Genomic DNA, 21,467 nt, shown 5'->3' on the forward strand with positions numbered 1-21,467 from the left:
GCATTTCTTTTGGATGTTGAGAAACGTCCCACCTAAGCGCTACCAATTAATTGTACAATTACCTTTTCACATCACGAATACTCCGACCCGTAGGAAGATAAAACTCCACACTCAATCGATCGACCGACTTGAAGTCATGAAGGCACTCACACGCATGGTATTCATATGCACGCGCTTCAAACTACCAGTCCAGTTCTTTGATTTTCTGTTTGGCCTCTGCGTATCCATCACTATAAATGTAAACTATATATATATATATATATGTCTCTCAACCAAATCACTCATCATCTAACTTTCTTTTCCAATATTCTACCCTCTAAGCAACACTTCGAAAAATGTCTCATCTTGGAAATCATCATGGCGGCCTGCAGGGACATCATGGAGGACATGGTCATCACGTAATGGGACATGGTCATGACGGAGGAGGGCATGGCCATGCGGGAGGCCATGATCACGGGAGCTGGCTTGGTCCTCATGGAATGAGGCATCACGGAGGGCCTAATTTTCACCGAGGAGGACATCATATTGGTGGTCATCATGACCTGGGAAAACTAGGAAAAATGTTTCACCGTACTGGAAATACTGGAAATCAACACCTTCCAATATCCCTTATTAAAATAAAAAACGGTGGCCACCATCATGGCGGTGTAAATCACGAGAGGCATGGTCACGGTTCTAATGGAGGGCGGCCTGTCCATCAGTCCATGGTGGGCATATATGGTCACGGTCATGGTGGAGGACATGATCAGCATATATAACTAGATGCCACATTAGAGAGATCGATATTATATATATATATATATATATGTTAAGTTCATGGAAAATAAGTACAACTCCCATGTTTATTATTTGTGAGATCGTGGGAAAGATTTGCTAATTAACTCCTATATATATTGAAGATTTGAAGCACTAGGCCTGCTTGGCCTGATTTGGTGTTTATATACATATGGATGCCTGAAATTCTGATTTGCGATTCGCTTAAATTCTAATCTATTTTGGTTATAGACCAAATGTTTGTAATTTTGTTTTCCTACTTGTAATGCTTGTACCATATTAATCAAACTTATAAAAAAAAGGGTGTGAAAACTCTATCCATGTGCACAATCGAGACTTGATTTCATGTCTGCTAATTAATCCCACTTCCTACGTACTTTGGTTACAACGACTCCTAAAGAAAGTGTAAATACAAAATTTGGCAAGAATTAGATGACTAAATGATAAAGTTTATCTTATCATTATAATTATAATTTTAGATGAATGTAAAATAATTATTGACTTTGTCTAGAAGTATTAGAGGTTATTTAGATAAGTCATTTATGTGAAATTCAAGTCTATGAGGACCTGCATCCAAAGTAGAAAATCAGTTACTGTAGAGAAGAGTCATCGTAAAATATTAGCAATCCATCAGAAGACATCTTCGCGATAGATTCTAACCGTCAACAAAATAACTGCAACTGGAGACTTGTTTCAATGAATCCTTGAAAAAGACTAACACCTTTCATTAAGTAGAGTTCATATAGAAGGGAATCAAATTTATAAAATTATAGGAAGACCTGAGTTGCCTTTTGCTTTATATATATATATATATATTTATGCTCCCCTCTTCCTCCCTCCAACTAGGACATCTCACATAATGACAAGAGCTTGTTGCAGTTTTATGAGAGGTTGTATATCCGTGTTGGGCGTCATTCCTCTACTTGTTGGCTTTAGTTCTTGCATGTAGCATTCTCGTGCCGAGACTTGTTCTCCTCGGGCTTTGTCCACCCCTTGGGCCGTCGGGAACTTTACATTTAAATAGTAGATGGAGGTAATTGCCTTAAGTTTTTGAGTGTCAAGCTACCGATGATGGCATTAAACGAGGAGGAAGCTCTTACTATTAAGAAGTCGACCATGACAGAGACGGTGCGAGGAGGGGAGCCCACGAATACAGACAAGGTGATCATCCCCATTGGTTGGACCATTTCTCTTGAGAAACCTTTGAGCGGCATTGGGCCTGGCAAGAATCTGGTTGCGTCTATTCCCATAAGGAGCAATGCTTCCCAAAATAAGATACTTGTGACGCCCCCAAATTCCGTTTGGGATCGGACGGACATTTGAAGCGTCGAGACATGCAACACAAGGTTACCTGCCCCCGTTCATGACATATAAGATGCAATATTCCTAACATGCATCTAACAATATGCAATATTCGCAGCGGATAAATTTTTTGTCTTTAGCAATACTATGCACCAAATTGAAAATATCCCAAATGCTTAAAACATACTTCATACATAAAAATCCATTGAACAACTAAGATCACAACACTAGTCCAAAATGGTTATGATCCAAAAAGTAGTAGAGATGCAACTCAATCGTACAAGTAGTAATTTACGTTAATTACTATATCAACATTTATGTCGCACCGTCACTTAGTCAACTGTGTCTAGTTGATCAGCTCCTGATTCTCCTTCAGGTCCTGTAACAAGATCTACCATTCGGGGGGAATGGTAGTTGGGACTACCAAAGTGAGATTTGATTACAAATCTCAGCAAGTTAACAAAAAACTTCCATACAGACTAATGATACATGTATGACAGTAAAAGCATAAATGCATAATCAAATTCATAAGTAATTAAAGCATAACTTAGCGTACAACATAGTATAATTGACATAGCTTAAATTGAATCATGAACTGAACTTGACTTGACATGAACTTGATCTTAAACTTGACTTAGCATGAACTTGCTCTGAAACTTGAATTAACATGAAAAATACATACTCCACAGTTGTTGTGGCCCCATGTATTCTACACAAACTTGACTTAACATTAAAAATACATACTCCACAGTTGTTGTGGCCCCATGTATTCTACATAAACTTGACTTAACATGAAAAATACATACTCCACAGTTGTTGTGGCCCCATGTATTCTACGTGTAAATACATACTCCACAGTTGTTGTGGCCCCATGTATTCTACACAAACTTGACTTAACATGAAAAATACATACTCCACAGTTGTTGTGGCCCCATGTATTCTACGTGTAAATACATACTCCACAGTTGTTGTGGCCCCATGTATTCTACACAAACTTGACTTAACATGAAAAATACATACTCCACAGTTGTTGTGGCCCCATGTATTCTACGTGTAAATACATACTCCACAGTTGTTGTGGCCCCATGTATTCTACACAAACTTGACTTAACATGAAAAATACATACTCCACATTGTTGTGGCCCCATGTATTCTACGTGTAAATACATACTCCACAGTTGTTGTGGCCGCATGTATTCTACACAAACTTGACTTAACATGAAAAATACATACTCCACAGTTATTGTGGCCCCATGTATTCTACGTGTAAATACATACTCCACAGTTGTTGTGGCCCCATGTATTCTACGCATCACAATTGTAATAAAATACATACTCCACAGTTGTTGTGGCCCCATGTATTCTACACAAACATAATGTACTCAAGATGAAACGTGACTTGAACATAACTTGAAATACATGACCAACTTGAGATAGAAACATTTCGTAACATGGCATAACATATAATAGACAACATATTTAACATGACATACTTGCAACAGTGAATATTACATGACTTGACATACATGTAATAGATGACATACTTAGCATGACGTACTTGTAATGTACAGTAATACATAACAGAATATATTATGTAACAGATAAAAATTGATGACAGAATAAATTCTGTATAATAGACAATTACATAATAACTTGACATGGCATGACACATATGATAACATACATACATACACTGTAGTTCTTTTACTTAGCACACATACACAGTAGACTGCTAGTAAGTTAAAAGCTAACTTACCTCGATCTCCGCGTTTCTTATAAAACCTCAAGCGCGATCACGAGGAACTGTAATTAGTGATTCTAAAAGTTAGTACTAAATCACTAATAATTTGAAATATGGAAAAATACTAACTTAAAGAGTAAAATTTCCATTTTACTTCCTACATGTAGGAAAATGACCGTTTTACCCATAACTTAAGGATTTTGCATACTAACTCCAAAAGTCACCAAAATTTACATGCCTCATGTAAATTTTATCCTCAACTCAAATATCAATTTAGAAAAATTTAAAACTAATCACAACTATTAAAACTCCATAGGGCCGAAATTCTCATATGCTATTTCTATTGATTTTTGTTTCTAACTTGTTTTGATCAACCTTTTGATCTATGACTTATAAATATGTGATCTTCAAACCAAACCATCACATGGTTTAAAAAGATGTCCTAAAACATATATAAGCTTCTAATTCAAGATCACATGGTTAAAAATTAACCAAAACATAAATTTAGCCAAGAACATCCACACTTTGGCTTATCTGAATATCTCTTTGTATAAAATTTCATATCTTTGAAACTAACATCAAATATCTTCAAAATAATAATATAACATGTATATAAGATGCTTAGGATCCTCCAATAAAATTATCAAAGTCATTAGAATAGGTTTAGACCACCAAAGAGTTAAACTTTCTCAAAATAGAAACTGTTTTTCTTCTTCCAGTTTCTAAGTTTCTAAATCTAAGCAAATATTTCATCAAAACATTCAATCATGCAAAAATCCTCAACCAATAGTCATATATACATGTTAACAATACTCCATAAAAATTTCGGACCAATATCTATCCATTAGCTTGGTCAAAAACTCCAAACTATAACATATTCTCCAGTTTATCTCCCAGAATGACCTTTCTATAGTTTACACAATATTTGACTGACCAAATGATCTTCAAATGGGGAAAATAAGATATCCATGTAAACTAGACTCAAAAAGAAACAACTTATATGAAGGAGACTTTATGATAAAACACTTACAACAGCTTCGAAATGGGTATGCAAAAGAACTCCTAAAAGCTGTCCGAGAGAGAATGTTTGATATTCTTTTAAAGAAACGTGTAAATGAAGATAAGTTCGTGGGTGATGGCTGGAGATGCTTATGGAAGAGATAAGGGAGATGATAAGGTTGGAGTTGAGAGTTGAGTGTGGTTTTCTCCTACCCAAAATATCTATAAAATATTATCTCAAAATATTCTATCCAATAATATCTATAAAAATCAGCTCAATATATTTTCCAAATGTGGAGTAGACTTGGAAGAGTAAGGTGGCTAAAATATTTCTATGTGTATTTTAAATCTCTATTCTTAAGATATTTTCCAAATGTGTATTTTGCTTAGGTGTCATGATCTCACACCTTGATTTCCTTCACAATTCCATCTAATGGTTTCTCTTTGTGCCAAGTATCTAATACTATTCATTATGTGTGGTTAAGATCTTGCCAAGTGTCCAAATAAAATATCGCTATCCTAATTTGGACATTTCACACTATGATTTTGAAAACACTGCGCTCAGTACATTTACCGAGGTTACTATTCACTCCAAAAATAAACGTAATAAACTTAGTACTGAAAAATTCTAAATATTCAATTAAGCCTAGTGGTGTAGACTATAATGTATTCTGACACTTTTAACTATCTCAAATAATTAAAATCGCATTTCTAGCACCATAGTGAGTGATAACACTAACTATGTTGACAGGCTAAAATTTATGCGATTAGTCGATTCGTGTGAACTTACAGAGTTTTCACGAGGTTCCTAAAGTCAATAGAAATTCCTTAATTGAATTTCTAGCGGGCTGTTACAATACTAACAAGTTGCCGTTGTTGATGATGATTCTTTTAGTGGTGAAGTTAGAGATCTACATGGTGACCATTGATGCGTCGTCGTGCAGATAGAAGACTTCCTCCTCATCCGAATTCTCTAAAAGAGATTGTGGGGGTGGGTTCACCCCTCCGATACTTAGTGGGGCGATAGGAGGCTGACTAGACTTCTCGATATCAAGCCTTTCTCACGTGGGCTTTCCTCTGGGACGAAGTTGCCCCTTCACTAACAAGATTATGGTATGAATTTCTCCCACAGGAGGTACCTCTTGGCATGGTTGCTGTGGATGGACGTGCGGTGGTTCCCTTTTGGCTTCCCTTCTCCTCGAGCTCTCCAACCTCTTGTGTATATCCTCTACTGGGACTCCTCTCTCGAGAACGTTGTCTCCATGGTTGCTCCCCTTGTTGGGACGGAGGGTATGGGGTGGTGCTTAGTCCCCCCCAGTATGATAGGCACCACCCGGTGGAGTGGATAGTCGACTAATGGTAAGTGCAGTAACGATGCTCCTCCAAGGTCGGTCGTTTATCCTCCTTTGTGACAGTGTGGTGCATACCTTGCGGTCGACTCTTCTTTCCTCCCCTCCCGTTGCTTTTGCTCAAACTTCTCCTGGGTGTGGCCTTTGGTCTGGGATTTTTCCTTCTTGTTCACTCGCTCTACCTCTTGTCACCTGGATTCAGCCAGGACACAGAAGGTATCCTTGGCTTTGATGAAGTTGTCAACTTGGTCCATGAAAACTCGAAGTGTGGCGGGGTCCTTTTGGCCAGTTCTGCCATGATCGCGAATCAAGGCCAAACTCCCTTAAAGAGTGCTGCTAGAGTGATTTTCTCGTCTTGGTTTTCTATGGTCATTCGCTCCTTGTTAAGGTAGGTTTTTAGGTTCTCGTCTTCCCTCTACTTGACGGTGAGGAGGAAGGTAGCAGGGCACCTTCTTCTCGTGTTGGGTGAGGAATAAATGAGCTAACTCCTCGAAACTTCCAATGGAGCTAGGCGTTAGAGAGTCAAACCATATCCTCGTTGGTCCCCTTAAGATTAGTGGGAAGGCTCTAATCCACCTCCCTGGGAAACCCATGCAGCATCATGTGAGTTTTGAAGGCTTCATAGTGCTCAACTAGATCTCGGGTCTCATTGTATGCCTCCATGGGTGGAACCTAGAATTTTGGTGGTAATGGAATCGCTATTACCTTTGCGCTATAGGGCAAACCTGTATTGATGAGTAGTTGGTCTACTGTAGATGAGCTTCCCATCTTTCTCATCATTTCCTTGTAGTTTTCTTTAAGGTTTTGTAGCTCATCTTACATATGCTTCCTTTCCTCTTGATCATTTTTACCTTCCTCTTCCCTCCGAGACTCCTGGTGCTCACTGGCACTTGGATCTCCATGATGCATCGACTCTTGCAGGTTGTCTTTAAGGGTCCGGTTCTCTTCGTGGAGAACATCCATCTCATTAGTGAGCTTTTCAAAGAGCTGTTCAATGATTGGCAACTTTGTTTCCATGTTGACTGATGCTTCTTCTTCTTGGTCCAGTACCAACTGAGAACAGGTCCTTACAGGCATATGAAGGATACGTTTTCTTTCATAATTTTTTCTATCTCACAGACGGCATGAACTGTTAACGATATGTTTCATACGTCATTGGGCCTAGCTCTCAGTGATTTGGGTCTTCAGCTTCTAGGACCTACAACAACGAAGTTAGGATTGGGAAAGGTGGCCCTGAAGTGGTCTGGTAAACCTCTGATGCCTAAGCTAGTTATAGATTACTTTAACATTGGGGAAGTAAGAGCAAATGCAAATGCTTAGTTGAGAGAATTCGATCCCTTTACCTGGTAGTCAGAGGCAATGTTTTGAATACCGTACCGGATGTCGTACCGGTCAAGGCACTGGAACGAAATATTTCGGTACCGGTACCGTTTCATGTACCGTTTCGGGATAGTCGATATATAAATAAATTATATATATAAATATATATATTAATTATATTTCAAAATAATAATTTATATATAAATAAATTATACATAAATACATATATCTATATAAATTATAAATAGTTTAGTCTAAATTGGGGGTAAAAAAATGAATTTGTAGTTTGAAAAAATGAAAAAAAAAAAACGAGACCGAAATACCGGCCGGTACGGGCCGGTACATAGGCCGGTATAGGCCGAAATATCGGCCGGTATTTGAACCGGTACGAAATATATATAATTTCTGTACTGGTTCGGTGGCTAGTACAGAATATACCAGCCGTACCGGCCGTTACGGTACGATTTTAAAAACAATGGTCAGAGGGGCCTTTTATACTTGGCCTGGAGGGTCAGAAGGCCATAATACCTTGCGACTTGGGGGAAGGGGAGTCTTCTAGGACCTCCCTCCGCCAAACTGTCTTTAATGCAACGTGGCCTTCTGTGATTAGTCATTAAGGAAGCGTGATTGTTTGGTGAACTCATTTAATATGACATGGTCTTCTGGCGCTACTTTGGAGCCTCGTGCCTTCCCCTTGGAGTGTGCTTCCTTCACTTTCCTTTGCCCCAGCTTCCCGCTCTTCCTCCATAACGTCCCATCTTGACTTGGATAGTTATGCCTGATTTAGATGGGTCATGGGTTCTTCTTGAGCAGTTGAAAGGCTCTGTGGGCCTTGGCTAGGCCTTTTGTGCTATTTGGGATACGGGAAACTAGCCTGATGCCGAGCCTGGGTTGGTCTTTGTGGGCCTCAGGCCCTCGGTGAGAATCCCCCCAACAATATATATATATATATATATATATGTATATATATAGAACAACTCTTACGATGGGTTACCGATCCATCGATGGCCACTTAATTATTTCTTTCCTTATTTTTTGGTACAAAATGTTGGGATTAGTTGGTCATCATTGGTTAATTTGAAGTATATAGCAGAAGCAAAACAACAACAACAACAACAACAACAACAACAACAACAATAATAATAATAATAATAATAATAATAATAATAATAATAATAATAATAATAATAATCACACACAGAATACCAAGATTTAAGTGGTTCGGCTCAGTGTAAATCTACGTCTACTGGCAAGATCGGTCTTAATAAATTCTTTATCAATAAAGGTGGAGTACAAGAGATCAATCACTGAATGCTCAATCTCAGAACCCCAATACACCCAATGAATTCTTAAGAATCTCACAAAAGAATTTCTCTTTCTCTCTCTGTATTCTGACTTCTCAAAGTCTCTATACAATGAAAAATAACATGTATATATATATTGTATGGTGCAAAAAATAATTATGAACATTCAATCGAGCAGCATGTCGAGCGAACATTAGAGCTGGCGCTCACTCATGCTGAGTGTCGAACGAACTCCTCCTATATCTTGCTCGAGCTAAGTGTCAGGCAAGTGTCAAGTAGACTGTCTATTTGAGGCTCATTACAAGAAATCTGGTCTATTCTGGTGATTTTTAAATCGCCGCAAATAATATCGTTGGGAAAAATGTCCTTTTACAGCAATTAAAAAATTGCCACAAATTTTAAAACTAGATATAACCAATTCTCTAGTCCATTAATCAAAGCTATTGCAACGATGATTAATCACTGGGAAAATGTTTTTCTTTTCCCAATGGTCTAAACAACGTCACTTTATATTCTTTGGGCGCGAAATGACTTTTGCCCTCGCCCAGCCCCCCTCCCCCTTGATTTCTCTCCTTCTCATTTCCTTCTCCACTTCTCTCTGTCCCCACTTCTCCAAAATCGCACGAGCACTATTACTCCACCCATTTCAGCTGATTTCATCTCCATTTTCCTCCCACAAAAGCTAAACCAGACTCAATCGGCTTCTTCCTCTCTCCCACGTTGCTCATCTTCGTATCTCTCTCTCTCACTCTCTCTCTCCCTTACTCGTTCTACCCTCTGACTTCGAACCCTAGGGCCTTCACAATAGACCCTCTCTCTCTCCACTGTAGATTTTTTGTGGGTTTGGAAAAAGATTAGGAAATCGTTGGCAAAAGATTTTCTAGCGATTTCTTAATCGCTGTTATAGCTATTTTCAGTTTTTAAACTGGATAGCGGTGATTAGGAAATCGCTAGCAAAAAATTTTCCCGCGATTTCCTAATTGCTGGTAAAGGTCTTTACAGTTTTTAAACTCATCGCGGCTATGAAGAAATTGATGGAAAATCCCTTGCTTTTGGCGACGATTTTTGAATTTCACCTTAATATATCAGAAGTGGAGGAATAGTACTGGTGAACCTGCAGCTATTTTGAAATTGCTGGGATTTGTATTTGGTGGGGATTTTTTGACTTTTCTCGGCGATTTATAATTGCTAAGAAAAGTTCCTTCAGTTGTAGTGGGCTTTGCTTGAGTGCCAAATGCTTGACTCAAGTAAACAAACCTGAAGTGGTGCTTTTTCAATAGGAATCAAGCCACACTCAATACAAAACATTAATATTATCATGTGCAGTTTGATCAATCAAGAATAATATTTCTTTTGGAAACTGGATGAAGTAAGCTAGCGATGAACACTATTAATATATTTTTAAGTTTTCATTAGCTTTAATTAGTATGTATAAGTACTCTCTTGGAAAAGTGTATATATATATTGTCTTTGGTAACATAGAACATGAAGCAGTACTATTTAATTTGATCAGTTGTTTGTTTCTTAAGAATTTTGTACGCCTTTCATTCTCTCTTGTTAGCTTGAATTCATCTTTTATAGGCCTTAATTTGCAGTAATTAGGAGTTAGGTGTTCGCAGTGAATAAAATTATGGTAGTTGAGTTTGCTTAAAATAAGAGGTGTTCGGTTCCCTTAGGCAGGGGGAAAAACAAACTCAGTTATGCAAAACATTGTTATCAAGGATTTAAGTGTAAGTTCAGGTCACCTTAATTGGCTAGCTAAAAATCAGGGTACGTTCTTCTCAAATTCTGCCAAGAAGATTTGATAGTAAATTCTCTTTCTTTAGTTTTTATATTTTCAAATTTTTTGGTTGACTAGTTTGTACCTCAAGACAATGGAAAAATTAGAAACTTCTTGAGCCTGAAAATAGATCATGTACTGAATGAGAAGGTTGGACAGATAGGTAGGGTTGTAAAATGAATAGGCTACTCGACAGGTAGTTTGAATTCGACTCGATTAAACTTGAAATCGGCTCGAATTGAATATTAAATGGGCCATTCATAAATACAAAATAGACTCGATTATTAAACAATACAAACTCGTATAAAACACTACAACAAAACTACCCTTTACCAACTATCATAAAATCGATGCAAATGAATTTAACGCAATTAGGCATTTTTTACACCGACCCAAAACTCGATGCGGCCTTCTAAATCCCGTAACAACCGATTTCATTAAGAGGGGTGTGGCGTCGCAATATTGTCTTTCATATGACGACTTTGTACGTCACAAGATAACAAAAATAAAAACCACGCAAGTGATTTTCTTTGGGATCTAGCATAAGGGCGCCAAGCAAGAAAACCTGTTATTTTCCCCATGTTTGGACACGCGAGGACCCATCTGCACTTCCACCCAATTCACCAACAGACTCCGGCCACTTTCATTGCATGCAATCGGCTTTCCATTCTCAATGTTCTCTCACGGCACCATCTCCGTCGTCCTTACAACCGTCCCATTTTTCGAGTCCCAGACAATCGTCCTTCTCTCGCTGCAACCCTAGTGGTCACACAACCTTCTCTCCATTTGAAATCTCCACAATCGGTACCCTCCATTTCTAGCTTCCCTTACAAATTGAAGCTCCATCCCTCCATTTCGAAAAATTTCTCAGATTTTGGATAGAATAGTATGGCAACCCGAGGCTCCATGTGTTGTTGCGATTGCATTTATCTTCCCCCCCTTCATGAGTTTGTTGCATTACAAAAGTAGTGGTGCCTTTTTTCAGGCAGGTACTTTGATCAATTGATTTCCAAAAATGAATCTGACGCTTGTTCATCTGTTTTGTGGTTTAATGTTGTTGTTCTGTCTCTTGGGTTTGAGCTGCTCAATCAGAGTGTATTAGATGGTTATATATATATTTTTCTAATCAGAGTGTATTAGATAATTTAAATATATCTATATTGCAATATGTATATGCTGAATTAGAAGCCCCTAATTCTAGTACTTACAGGCCTGTTTATCAATCCTTTCGTAACTGCGTAAATTCCGTTAATTCAGGGCATGAAAGTGTTGCCATTTTCCATGTAAGTATATGAATTTGGGAAGTCCTTGCACAAATTTGGGGAATTCCGAGTTTATGATCTGCCCTCCAATATTTGAAGCAATTACCCACCTTGATGATGTTTTCTAGGTTCAGTTATGCTGTTCAAAATAAATCTTCCTAAACATAGTGTTGAGTTGTGGATTTTACTGAAAGTTCAGTAAAAGAATCCATTTCTACTATTAATATCTCTTTGCCCTATACACAATGTATACTGGGTCTCCTCATGAATTATTTGGGTAATATACAAGTCTACTTATATAAGTTACTAATGAAAAGGAAAAATAAAAACAGTTATTTTTTTACTAGAGTCTAAAGGTCCACAGCTCAACCTTATATATGATAGAGGGATTGAGTATCACACCTCAACTATTAGCAAAACTGGAGCCACTTTTCTGTACCTCCAGATATGGGATAGTTATAAATAAGACTTTTTGAAATTGTAAAACCCCATTTCATTTGACATACTAAACACATATATGTTTCCTCAGAAAGCCCAAAAGGGCATAATGAGGTCCAAAAATGGTGACCAATCTGCTATGTACCATAATAGCTGATAATTGACATTTTTTCCCCTTTTTTGTGGAAATTCCAATCCATCATGTGTATGCTAAAAAATACCATAAAACTATTGTCTACCATTTTCCTGTTAAATATTTTTATGGAAAGTAAATTTCATGTCCTTATATGTAAGATAACATTAAATAGTCACATTAGTATTTTGTAGCTATAATTATCCAAATAATTGGTTTTTATGTCCCAGGATATTCCAAATGTGAGATTTTGATATAAAATCTCTGACCGTTCAATCCAATGTAGAAAATATTCCAAATTTATTATTTTTGTTGCTTGGTATATATTCCTAGCGACTTCGTCATTAGTGCATGCCCATGTGACCAACTTATCAAAATCGGTGCTTACAGTGTTATAAATTTTTTGTAAGTATATGATTTCATCTATATGCATGTGTGGGAATTAACTCTCGCTTTGAAAACATATTCTTATTGTTTAAGTATTGTATCTCCTTCACATTAATCATTTAAAAATCTTTATTGTTATGAATCTTGCTGTGCTTTTGTAAATATTCTAAATAGCCATGATTTATTTTGATATTTCTTGTTTCAAATACAAGTGTGAAGAAGTGTATCATGGAAAGCTGATATAAGTACACAAGATTGGCCTAAAAAATCTACCAATGTATTTGGTCTTGACCAATAAGCATGATATATATTCCACTATATAATAAGCATTAAATTATAGTATATAAAAAAATCCATTTAGTGTACTCACTAGCAATGCAATAAAATGTATTTCCATGTAGAGACTCCTGAATTTTAGTGGACCCCAGCATTAACGACAGTAGGTGACTTACACCTATAATCTGCTGTAGGTGCAGAAACAAAGATTTTATTGACCAAAACTTGGTCACACTAATAATATCATTGAAACATATGCTTCAAGCCATCCTACTTGGTGTAATTATTTGATCAATGAACATGACCTTCACTACATATTTTCACCCTGGGTTGGAAATCTTGGATATACTATGCAATTGGATTATTCATTAAATCCAAGTCCAAACTCACTTTATTGCAGCTTGTGGGCTTCCATAATAACCCTTATAATTATTTGAAGTTAATTAGGTTGGGAATTCAAAATAATGTTAATGATGATCCATACCTTAAAGGGTTGTGCAAAGTTACTTTTATTACCTTTTGCTTTAGAAGCTTTAAGCAAAATCCGCACCAAGAAATATCAATTTATGCCCTGCTTTGATCATTCCTTTTTAAGTATTTTCTTAAAGATTATATGCAATATGCATATTCATTTCATGCCTTTCCATCATTCTCTTCTTTGGAAACCATTGTAAAATTTCAGTATGAGGGAACAAAATATATCTTTATGTGCTTAAAGTTAACAATGCATAAAAAAATTCACTTCCCATTTGCAGAATATCAGTTTTTGAGCATCTATTCATTTGTAATCCTTGCTAAAATTAACTTAGACAGATTCACATATTTTCTTGGGGTTTTTAATGTATAGCATTGTCATATCGATTTACTTCCTTTGCGATTCTTCATCCATGATCAAGAGTAAACTTGTATATGAAGTTCTTAGTGATTTTCTAACTTTGTGTCGATGAAGAGTTCAATACATATCTGATGGCAGAATGAAATTGTAGTAATATCATATTCCTTAGCCTTACTAGCTTTAATAATACTGAAAGCTAGTTGGACAGGTAAAGCAGTTATAATATTGAAACTGTATCACTTACTCGAGTTGAAAATGAAATGGGAGACTCTTTATGAGTATAAAATAAATCCTTTAGACTCTTTCTTTGTGAAAATTAACTAAAAATTGGGATGAGGTCACTCCTTACTGTCGATATTACGGTTCAACCATTATTATTTTCTGTTTTGTTATTTTATTCTTTTCCCATTTCTTCTAGCTAAGATACGTGCATGATCCAGATTTTAACGTCACGAGTTTAAGTATGATCTAATCATTTATTTTTACAATTTTAGGTTCATCAATCGTGATCAATCCTTACCTTATATTATGACATCCATAGCATGATCAAGCTGGTAGTACTGTGGTAAGTCTACTGTGAATTGTTCCTTTGTTCAGTTATTTATAAATATGCCATGTTTCCAACAATACTACTTGTTTTAAGTATTATGTTTGACAATATTATATTTAGCATATTTGTTTATTGATAAATGCTTACAAACACATGGCTGTTGGTTTTTACTTTGCAATTACAATTACTGCATGCATGCTTTGTTATGAGACGATTTGTAAACTACCTAGCACACTTGTACAATATATTATTTGCCTTTCATTTTTCAGTCATTTGGTACTCATCGTATCGTCTGATTGCTCTCTCTATTTAGTACGTTGAAATTTTTGACATAAACTAATTATGTTGTATAATTATGATTTAGATGGATAAGAGTTGGATGAACTTGCCTGATAGACTTCAAGCACCTGCATATGCTAAAGGGGTTAACCACTTCCTCACACTAGCACGAAGCCATGCTATGGGAAGTGATCGAATCCGATGTCCTTGTTAGCTATGCTGTAATAATTTATTCTTGCTTTTTAGAGAGGTGGAGACTCACCTGTTCATTAAAGGGTTCAATCCTACTTACACCCAATGGATATTTCATGGGGATGAGGAAACTCGCCCTTTGATTGACGTCGATTCCGATCTCGATCTCAGTGATGAGGATGAATACATCGATGACATGGACCATATGTTAGATGACATATGGGCAGAGACATTCCATAATGTCCCTCAAGGTAGCCAAGGCGACGCTATTCCGATGCCTTCACACCCCTCCATACCAGAAACTTCATGTAAACCTTCTTTTGATCAGCTACTAGAGGATGCTCGACGTCCACTTTTTACGGGATGTACAAAATTTAGCAAACTCTCATTCATTGTCAAGTTGTTACACATAAAAACCCTTGGTGGTTGGTCAATTAAGTCATTTGACCAGTTGCTTAACTTGATGCGGGCTACCTTTCCTGATGTTGCATGCCCATCATCATATGAAGAGGCACGGTCATTGGAGAGAGGGTTGGGGTTCAAGTACTACAAAATTCATGCATGCCCAAATGATTGTATATTATTCTGAAAAGAAAATTCTAATAAGAATGAATGTCCTATTTGTAAAGCTTCAAGGTGGATGTCAAATACACATGGGACCCGAGTTATTCCTCAAAAGGTGTTGCGTCATTTCCCGTTGGTGCCAAGACTGCAATGTTATATATGTCTACAAAGATATCCACTGATATGCGATGGCATAAAGACCAACAAACCACAATTGATACCATTATGAGGCATCCTGTAGACTCTGAGTCTTGGAAGACATTTGATAAAGACTATAGTTGGTTTGCTAGTGACTCTCGCAATGTTAGGCTCGGTTTGGCCAGTGACGGTTTCAATCCCTTCAACAATTTAGCATAACCTTATAGCATTTGGCCAGTTATCCTAGTGCTGTATAACTTGCCTCATTGGTCATGCATGAAAGACTAATTCTTCATGACATCCCTACTTATTCCTGGTCCTAAATCACCAGGTAATGACATTGACATTTACTTGCATCCATTGGTTGATGAATTGGTTGAACTTTGGGAGCATGGGGTGCCTTCATATGATGCCTCCACTAAGGCAACGTTTACGTTGCATGCTTCCTTGATGTGGACAATCAATGATTTCCTTGCCTATGGTAATCTCTCTAACTGGTCAACTAAAGAAAAATTGGCATGTCCTTCTTGTAATGCCAATACAGAGTCAAATTGGTTGAAGTTTGGAGGAAACAGTGTTATATGGGACACTGTCAATTCTTACCGCCATACCACATATGGAGATCGAGGAAAGGGTTGTTCAATGGTAAAGAAGATCACCATATTCCACCAAGGGTGTTATCTGGATTAGACGTTGTCAGTCAACTATATATACTTGGGGATGTGCAATTTGGTAAATCCCGTAGGAAGAGAAAACGCACTTCAGAAGAGTTGAATTCTACAAAAATTATCATATTCTTCAAGTTACCTTATTGGTCAACCCTTTTGATTTGGCATAATTTGGGTGTTATGCATATTGAAAAGAACATTTGTGATAACATCTTCGGTACTTTAATGAAAATTCCTGGCAAAACCAAAGATAACATCAATGTACGACGTGACCTAGAGATTTTGGGTATGCGAAAGGAATTACATTTGAGGCATGCAGGTGAACGGTTTACGCTGCAGCCTGTAATGTACATATTACACGGAGAAGAAAGGAATAAATTTTGTGAATGGTTGGCAGAGGTTAAGTTCCCTGATGGGTTTGCTTCCAATATTGTTCGTTGTGTTTCCGTACGTGATTGCAAAATATCCGAGTTTAAAAGCCATGATTATCATGTTTTCTTGCAACACCTACTTCCTATCGTAGTTGGGGAGTTCTTACGATCTGACATTGCCTTGGCATTGACAGAGCTCAACAGTTTCTTCAAAAATTTGTGTTCACAAACAGTTGATATAACTCACCTATCCCAGTTTCAAAGTAATATGGTCATCATCCTATGTAAGTTGGAGATGATATTCCCTCCATCCTTTTTTGATGTCATGGTCCACCTAGCAATTCATTTACACCGTGAGGCGATACTTGGGGGTCCAGTGCAATATAGATGGATGTATCCATTTGAGAAATATCTCGACAAATTCAAGCAGTATGTCAAGAATAAAGCACGACCAGAAGGTTCAATAGCAGAAGCATATATTCATATCGAATGCTTGACATTTTGCTCAATGTACCTCCAAGATGTTGAGACTAAGTTCAATCGAGTTGATCGCAACATTGATGGCAGAGGAGAGGACACCATAGATGGTTTCTCAATTTTCAATCAACATGTTCGTCCATTGGGTATAACATCTAATGTGAAATTAGATGATAAACTCCTTAACTCAACTCAATGGTACATTCTTAACAACTGCATGGAGATTCAACCCTACATAGAGTATGCATCCTTGACTTCATGTAATTCAGTTACTTTTGTTTCCCAATTAGACTGTAACTATTATGTGTTATGTCCCCATGTTTTTTACATACGTGGCCTTGGGTTGGTTGTGTAGTGAGCACTATAAGAAGTGTAAGTTGCTTATGCCAAATTCTTGTGATCGCAAGCACAGAAATGAGTTTCCAACTTGGTTCAAGAAACGTGTAAGTCCAAAATCTCAGTCTACTTACATAGTTCCCTCACTAATACCGAACTCAGGTAGTGCATTCCATTATGGCAGGTTCAAGACCAACGTATAGTCAACCTGCAAGATGTTTCTGTAGATCTATATGCATTAGCTTGCGGTCCTGACCTTTGGGTTGCAACATATTCTGCTTGCATTATAAATGGCAAAACGTTCCATTCAAAACAACATGAACCATGGTGACAGACTTAAAATTCTGGTGTTGTTGTAATGGGTGAAAATTTGCCTAATAATCTAGACTTCTATGGTGTTATAAATGAAATCCTGGAGTTACGCTATATGGGAGGGCGTCACGTTTACTTGATCAGTTGTGATTGGTTTGACGTCGGTGATCAAAGACGAGGAGTCCGAGTGGACGTCCATATGACTAGTGTCAACATGTCACGTACTTGGCATGCCAATGTTATTATGTAAAAGATTTAAGGATGAAAGGGAATTGGTATGTTGTTTAGAAATTCACAAATAGGAATATTTACGACATTCCACCAAGACCGAGTGCCTTGGATGATATTGATGTCTAATCAAGTGACGATGATGCCTATCAAGAAGATGTTCCATCATATGAGTATGCTCCTATGCATTGTGATGATGATCCAGTCTCAACTCCACTGAGTACGACTAATATAGAACCTATAAGTATTGATGCCCCAGAAGGTATGCATCTGGGGCGTCACGATGAGAATACAAGAGATATTATCACCGATGAGGTGGTTGCTTACAGTTCAGAAGATGGTTATGGCGATGGGGAATATTCAGACGAGGAATATTTCTCGACAGATGAAGATTCAATGTCAAATTAGACCACCTATTTGTGCTTTGTATAAAAGATAAACACCATATTATTCTACCACTGGACTTGAATGGTCATAACCTTCATCTATATTGATTACCAATTAAGATGTAAATTCTCAACTTATTAGTGATAGCTATTCAATACCAACAACATTATCTTGTACTGTGAAATTTATTGATGGTTGGAGTGTAATGTAAATATTCTTGTGCAGGATTATTCTATTGGTACTTGGGGTCCCTTGGGTAGTAAATGAAAAAATCCCCGTTATTTAATGCTTGATTGTTTTACTGGAGCTTTGTGTTGATTCTAGCCAAACATCCTAACGCATGTACTAACCATGGTTATGGATGTGTGTGCTGTTACTGCAGGTGCTAAAATGACCTAAGCTATAACATGACAGCATGCTGTTGTAGCTAAATGTTAGCTGGTTGAAGTTGACTACTAAATCTATGTTATAGTGCATGTGATGTACTATATTAAAGTAACCATGTGAAACTTGAATGAGCTGCGTTTGAAGAGTAAAAATTGTATTTGTTATTGCATCCATAATTACCACAAAATTTGGGCATGCATGAAGTTATAAGTAGAGAGAAAATGTGGACAGTGTGTAGCAACCATTAGACACGTGGAGATGCAGTAGGAGCATGGAGAAAAGGCAATCATCAGCCCCCCTTAAAACTTAATGTTTGGTATATTAATATTAGATTAAAATGCAGTCCATATAGACAACATGCACAATCTAAATTGAACATATTAATGATACTTGTAGTGCCATACACATAACTAAAATGCATGAGTATTTTACATGGGTAGTGCATTCCAATTGAATTATCCCAACAAAGCTAGCCTGGGTAATCAACTTGTATTGGAAGATTTTGTTGATAAATTAACCATAAATGAGATGATATTTTAATGCACGGTATGGCTATTGTGGAACTACTAGAGATTTTTAGCTCCATATAAGGACCAAAATCAAGTTGACAGAGTCAAAGGGTGAACTCTTGGGCAATAAATGATGGGGACAAAATGCATGTTATAAATATTCGTTGATTATGCATTGCACTTTCCAATTGGCAGACACTAGACAATTGACAAAAAGGTAAATTATTAGATATAATTACTATATCTGGATGCAAGGGGAGAAAAGCATAGATGCAAAATATTGGACTCATTTATGCCAATATAAGTGAGTTTTTAAATAGTTACTAAATGTGCTTCCACTGACAAAAGTGGGGATAATGAAGCAACTGTTTCTCAAAAGTAACATACTGAACATGACCCCCAGATAGACATCAATGCACTAAAGGTTATGTTTAATTGATATTACTATATTGCAAGCTTTCTTCCCAAAATTAGATATGCATTAGTATCATGGTGTCAGTTGTGGGCAGTATTACATGATGTAAATAGGTATTCTGATCAACACTAAGAATTAATTAATGCTACTACAAATTATACATGATGTATTATAACATTATAGAGCAGGATCAAGAGCCATTTCTAAGTAAAAGATAGATTTACTTAAAAGCTTATTTTAGTTAATTGGTAACTTAAATAACTAGTGAAACTTAACTAAAACCAGATGTGCAAATGTACAGTTCATTATCAGTGGGGTGGGGGCAAAGTTTTGGCACTGAATTTTAGTGGGCGGGAGAATGTTTACTGAAAGTTGGAATAACAGGAGTAAATTTGGAAGTTATCACATTTAAATTGTTGCATATCAGCTGATGAAGTACACGATTGGTGCTCAGTACATATAGACGAAGCTGAAGAACTTGCCACTCTGGTTTTGCACTTGAATTTAGCTCCTGCTCTTGCCTTCCCTATTTCTGAGGAAAGGTTGGGCCTTTTTGCAGTAACACTACCAACAGCCACTTGGTAAGAGGACACAAATTTCTGCTTTGAAGTTAAAAGGTTCAAGGTAAGTTCAGAAGGTATTTCTTGTTAACTTTATTCATTAACGCTATTCTTGAAGACGGAAAGGTTGGTTTGTTCTTCTATAGACTTATCTCTATCCTTTCATTTTCTGAACAACATTTTTTTATTGTTGTTCAGAATTTTATTACTGGTTTCCCGTTGGTTTTCTTCTTTTTCTTGTTTTTTGAGATTCATGCTGAGATTTTCTAATGGGTGGGAAGCTGGAGATTGAGAGGGTTGTAGTGATTTCTGTTAGCTGGGATGTATTCGAGAAGAATATATCCTTAAAAAAATTTTTTTTCTTCAGAGTTATGTGGGATAAGGAAATAGAGAGTTCTCCATTAAATGGAGAGTGAAATGCTTGAGTACAAAGTCCAAAAAAGAAAAAAAAAATGACACAAAAGGTTTGACTTAACTAAACCTATTACATTCTAGGTTAGGCTTGGTTTTGGAGACTGCAATGCACTCCATATAAACAACACTTTTGTTCCTATTCTTACCCTTTGTGCTAAGATAAAAGGCTAGCCTTTGAACTCCATACTAGAGACAGTTTTTTGCAATTTTCATTGTATGCTTACTAGTAAATTGAAATCCTGATAATTATGGTATTATAATATCTTGAACCTTATCCTTCGGTGAATTGATGACTGACTCATATTGGGCAGATCATGCTGCATGCCCAGTAACTAGCCATTCAGTCATAGAAGATAGTTCAGAAGTTCTCTATCCCTTGGATTACCAACCTCGTAAGGTGGGGTGTTACCAACAGCAGCATTGGTCCAGTACAAGAAAAAATAGGAGGTAAACTACTTTCCTTATGTTAGGTTGAGATTATTCAACCGCATGGTCAGTGAGGAAGTGCAGATGTAGGACCAAGAATATTGTATGCCTAACTTCAAACTTTGAAATAATATGCTGTAAATCAGTATAGAGGGAAGCTGTTAAGACTATTAGTTTTTTTATAATAGTCACTTATTCTGCTGCATAGGTTGATTTGGAAAATTACGGAATACATGGTGTAACATTAAAGTCTGTTGGTTTGTCTAAAGAGTTGTCTTAACTAATTACATTAAGACAGGGAAACAATGGTTAGGACTTGTTTCCAATTTTCTGAAATATCTAGCTTTAGTTGAT

General features: G+C 36.9%; 1 protein-coding gene across 1 annotated transcript; it reads left to right on the plus strand.

The window, feature by feature from the left end:
• Positions 1 to 335: 335 nt before the first annotated feature.
• On the plus strand, positions 336 to 758 carry LOC122291268 (cold and drought-regulated protein CORA-like). The gene has a single exon (XM_043098972.1). The coding sequence runs from the start codon at positions 336 to 338 to the stop codon at positions 756 to 758; it is 423 nt and encodes a 140-aa protein (XP_042954906.1).
• Positions 759 to 21,467: the final 20,709 nt, after the last annotated feature.

This window comes from Carya illinoinensis, chromosome 1 (assembly GCF_018687715.1).
Source record: "Carya illinoinensis cultivar Pawnee chromosome 1, C.illinoinensisPawnee_v1, whole genome shotgun sequence".
Taxonomy (NCBI): domain Eukaryota; kingdom Viridiplantae; phylum Streptophyta; class Magnoliopsida; order Fagales; family Juglandaceae; genus Carya; species Carya illinoinensis.

What these genes read in the sequence shown, in the direction of transcription:
- LOC122291268 (XM_043098972.1), top strand. Translation starts at nt 336, where the DNA reads ATGTCTCATCTTGGAAATCATCATGGCGGCCTGCAGGGACATCATGGA.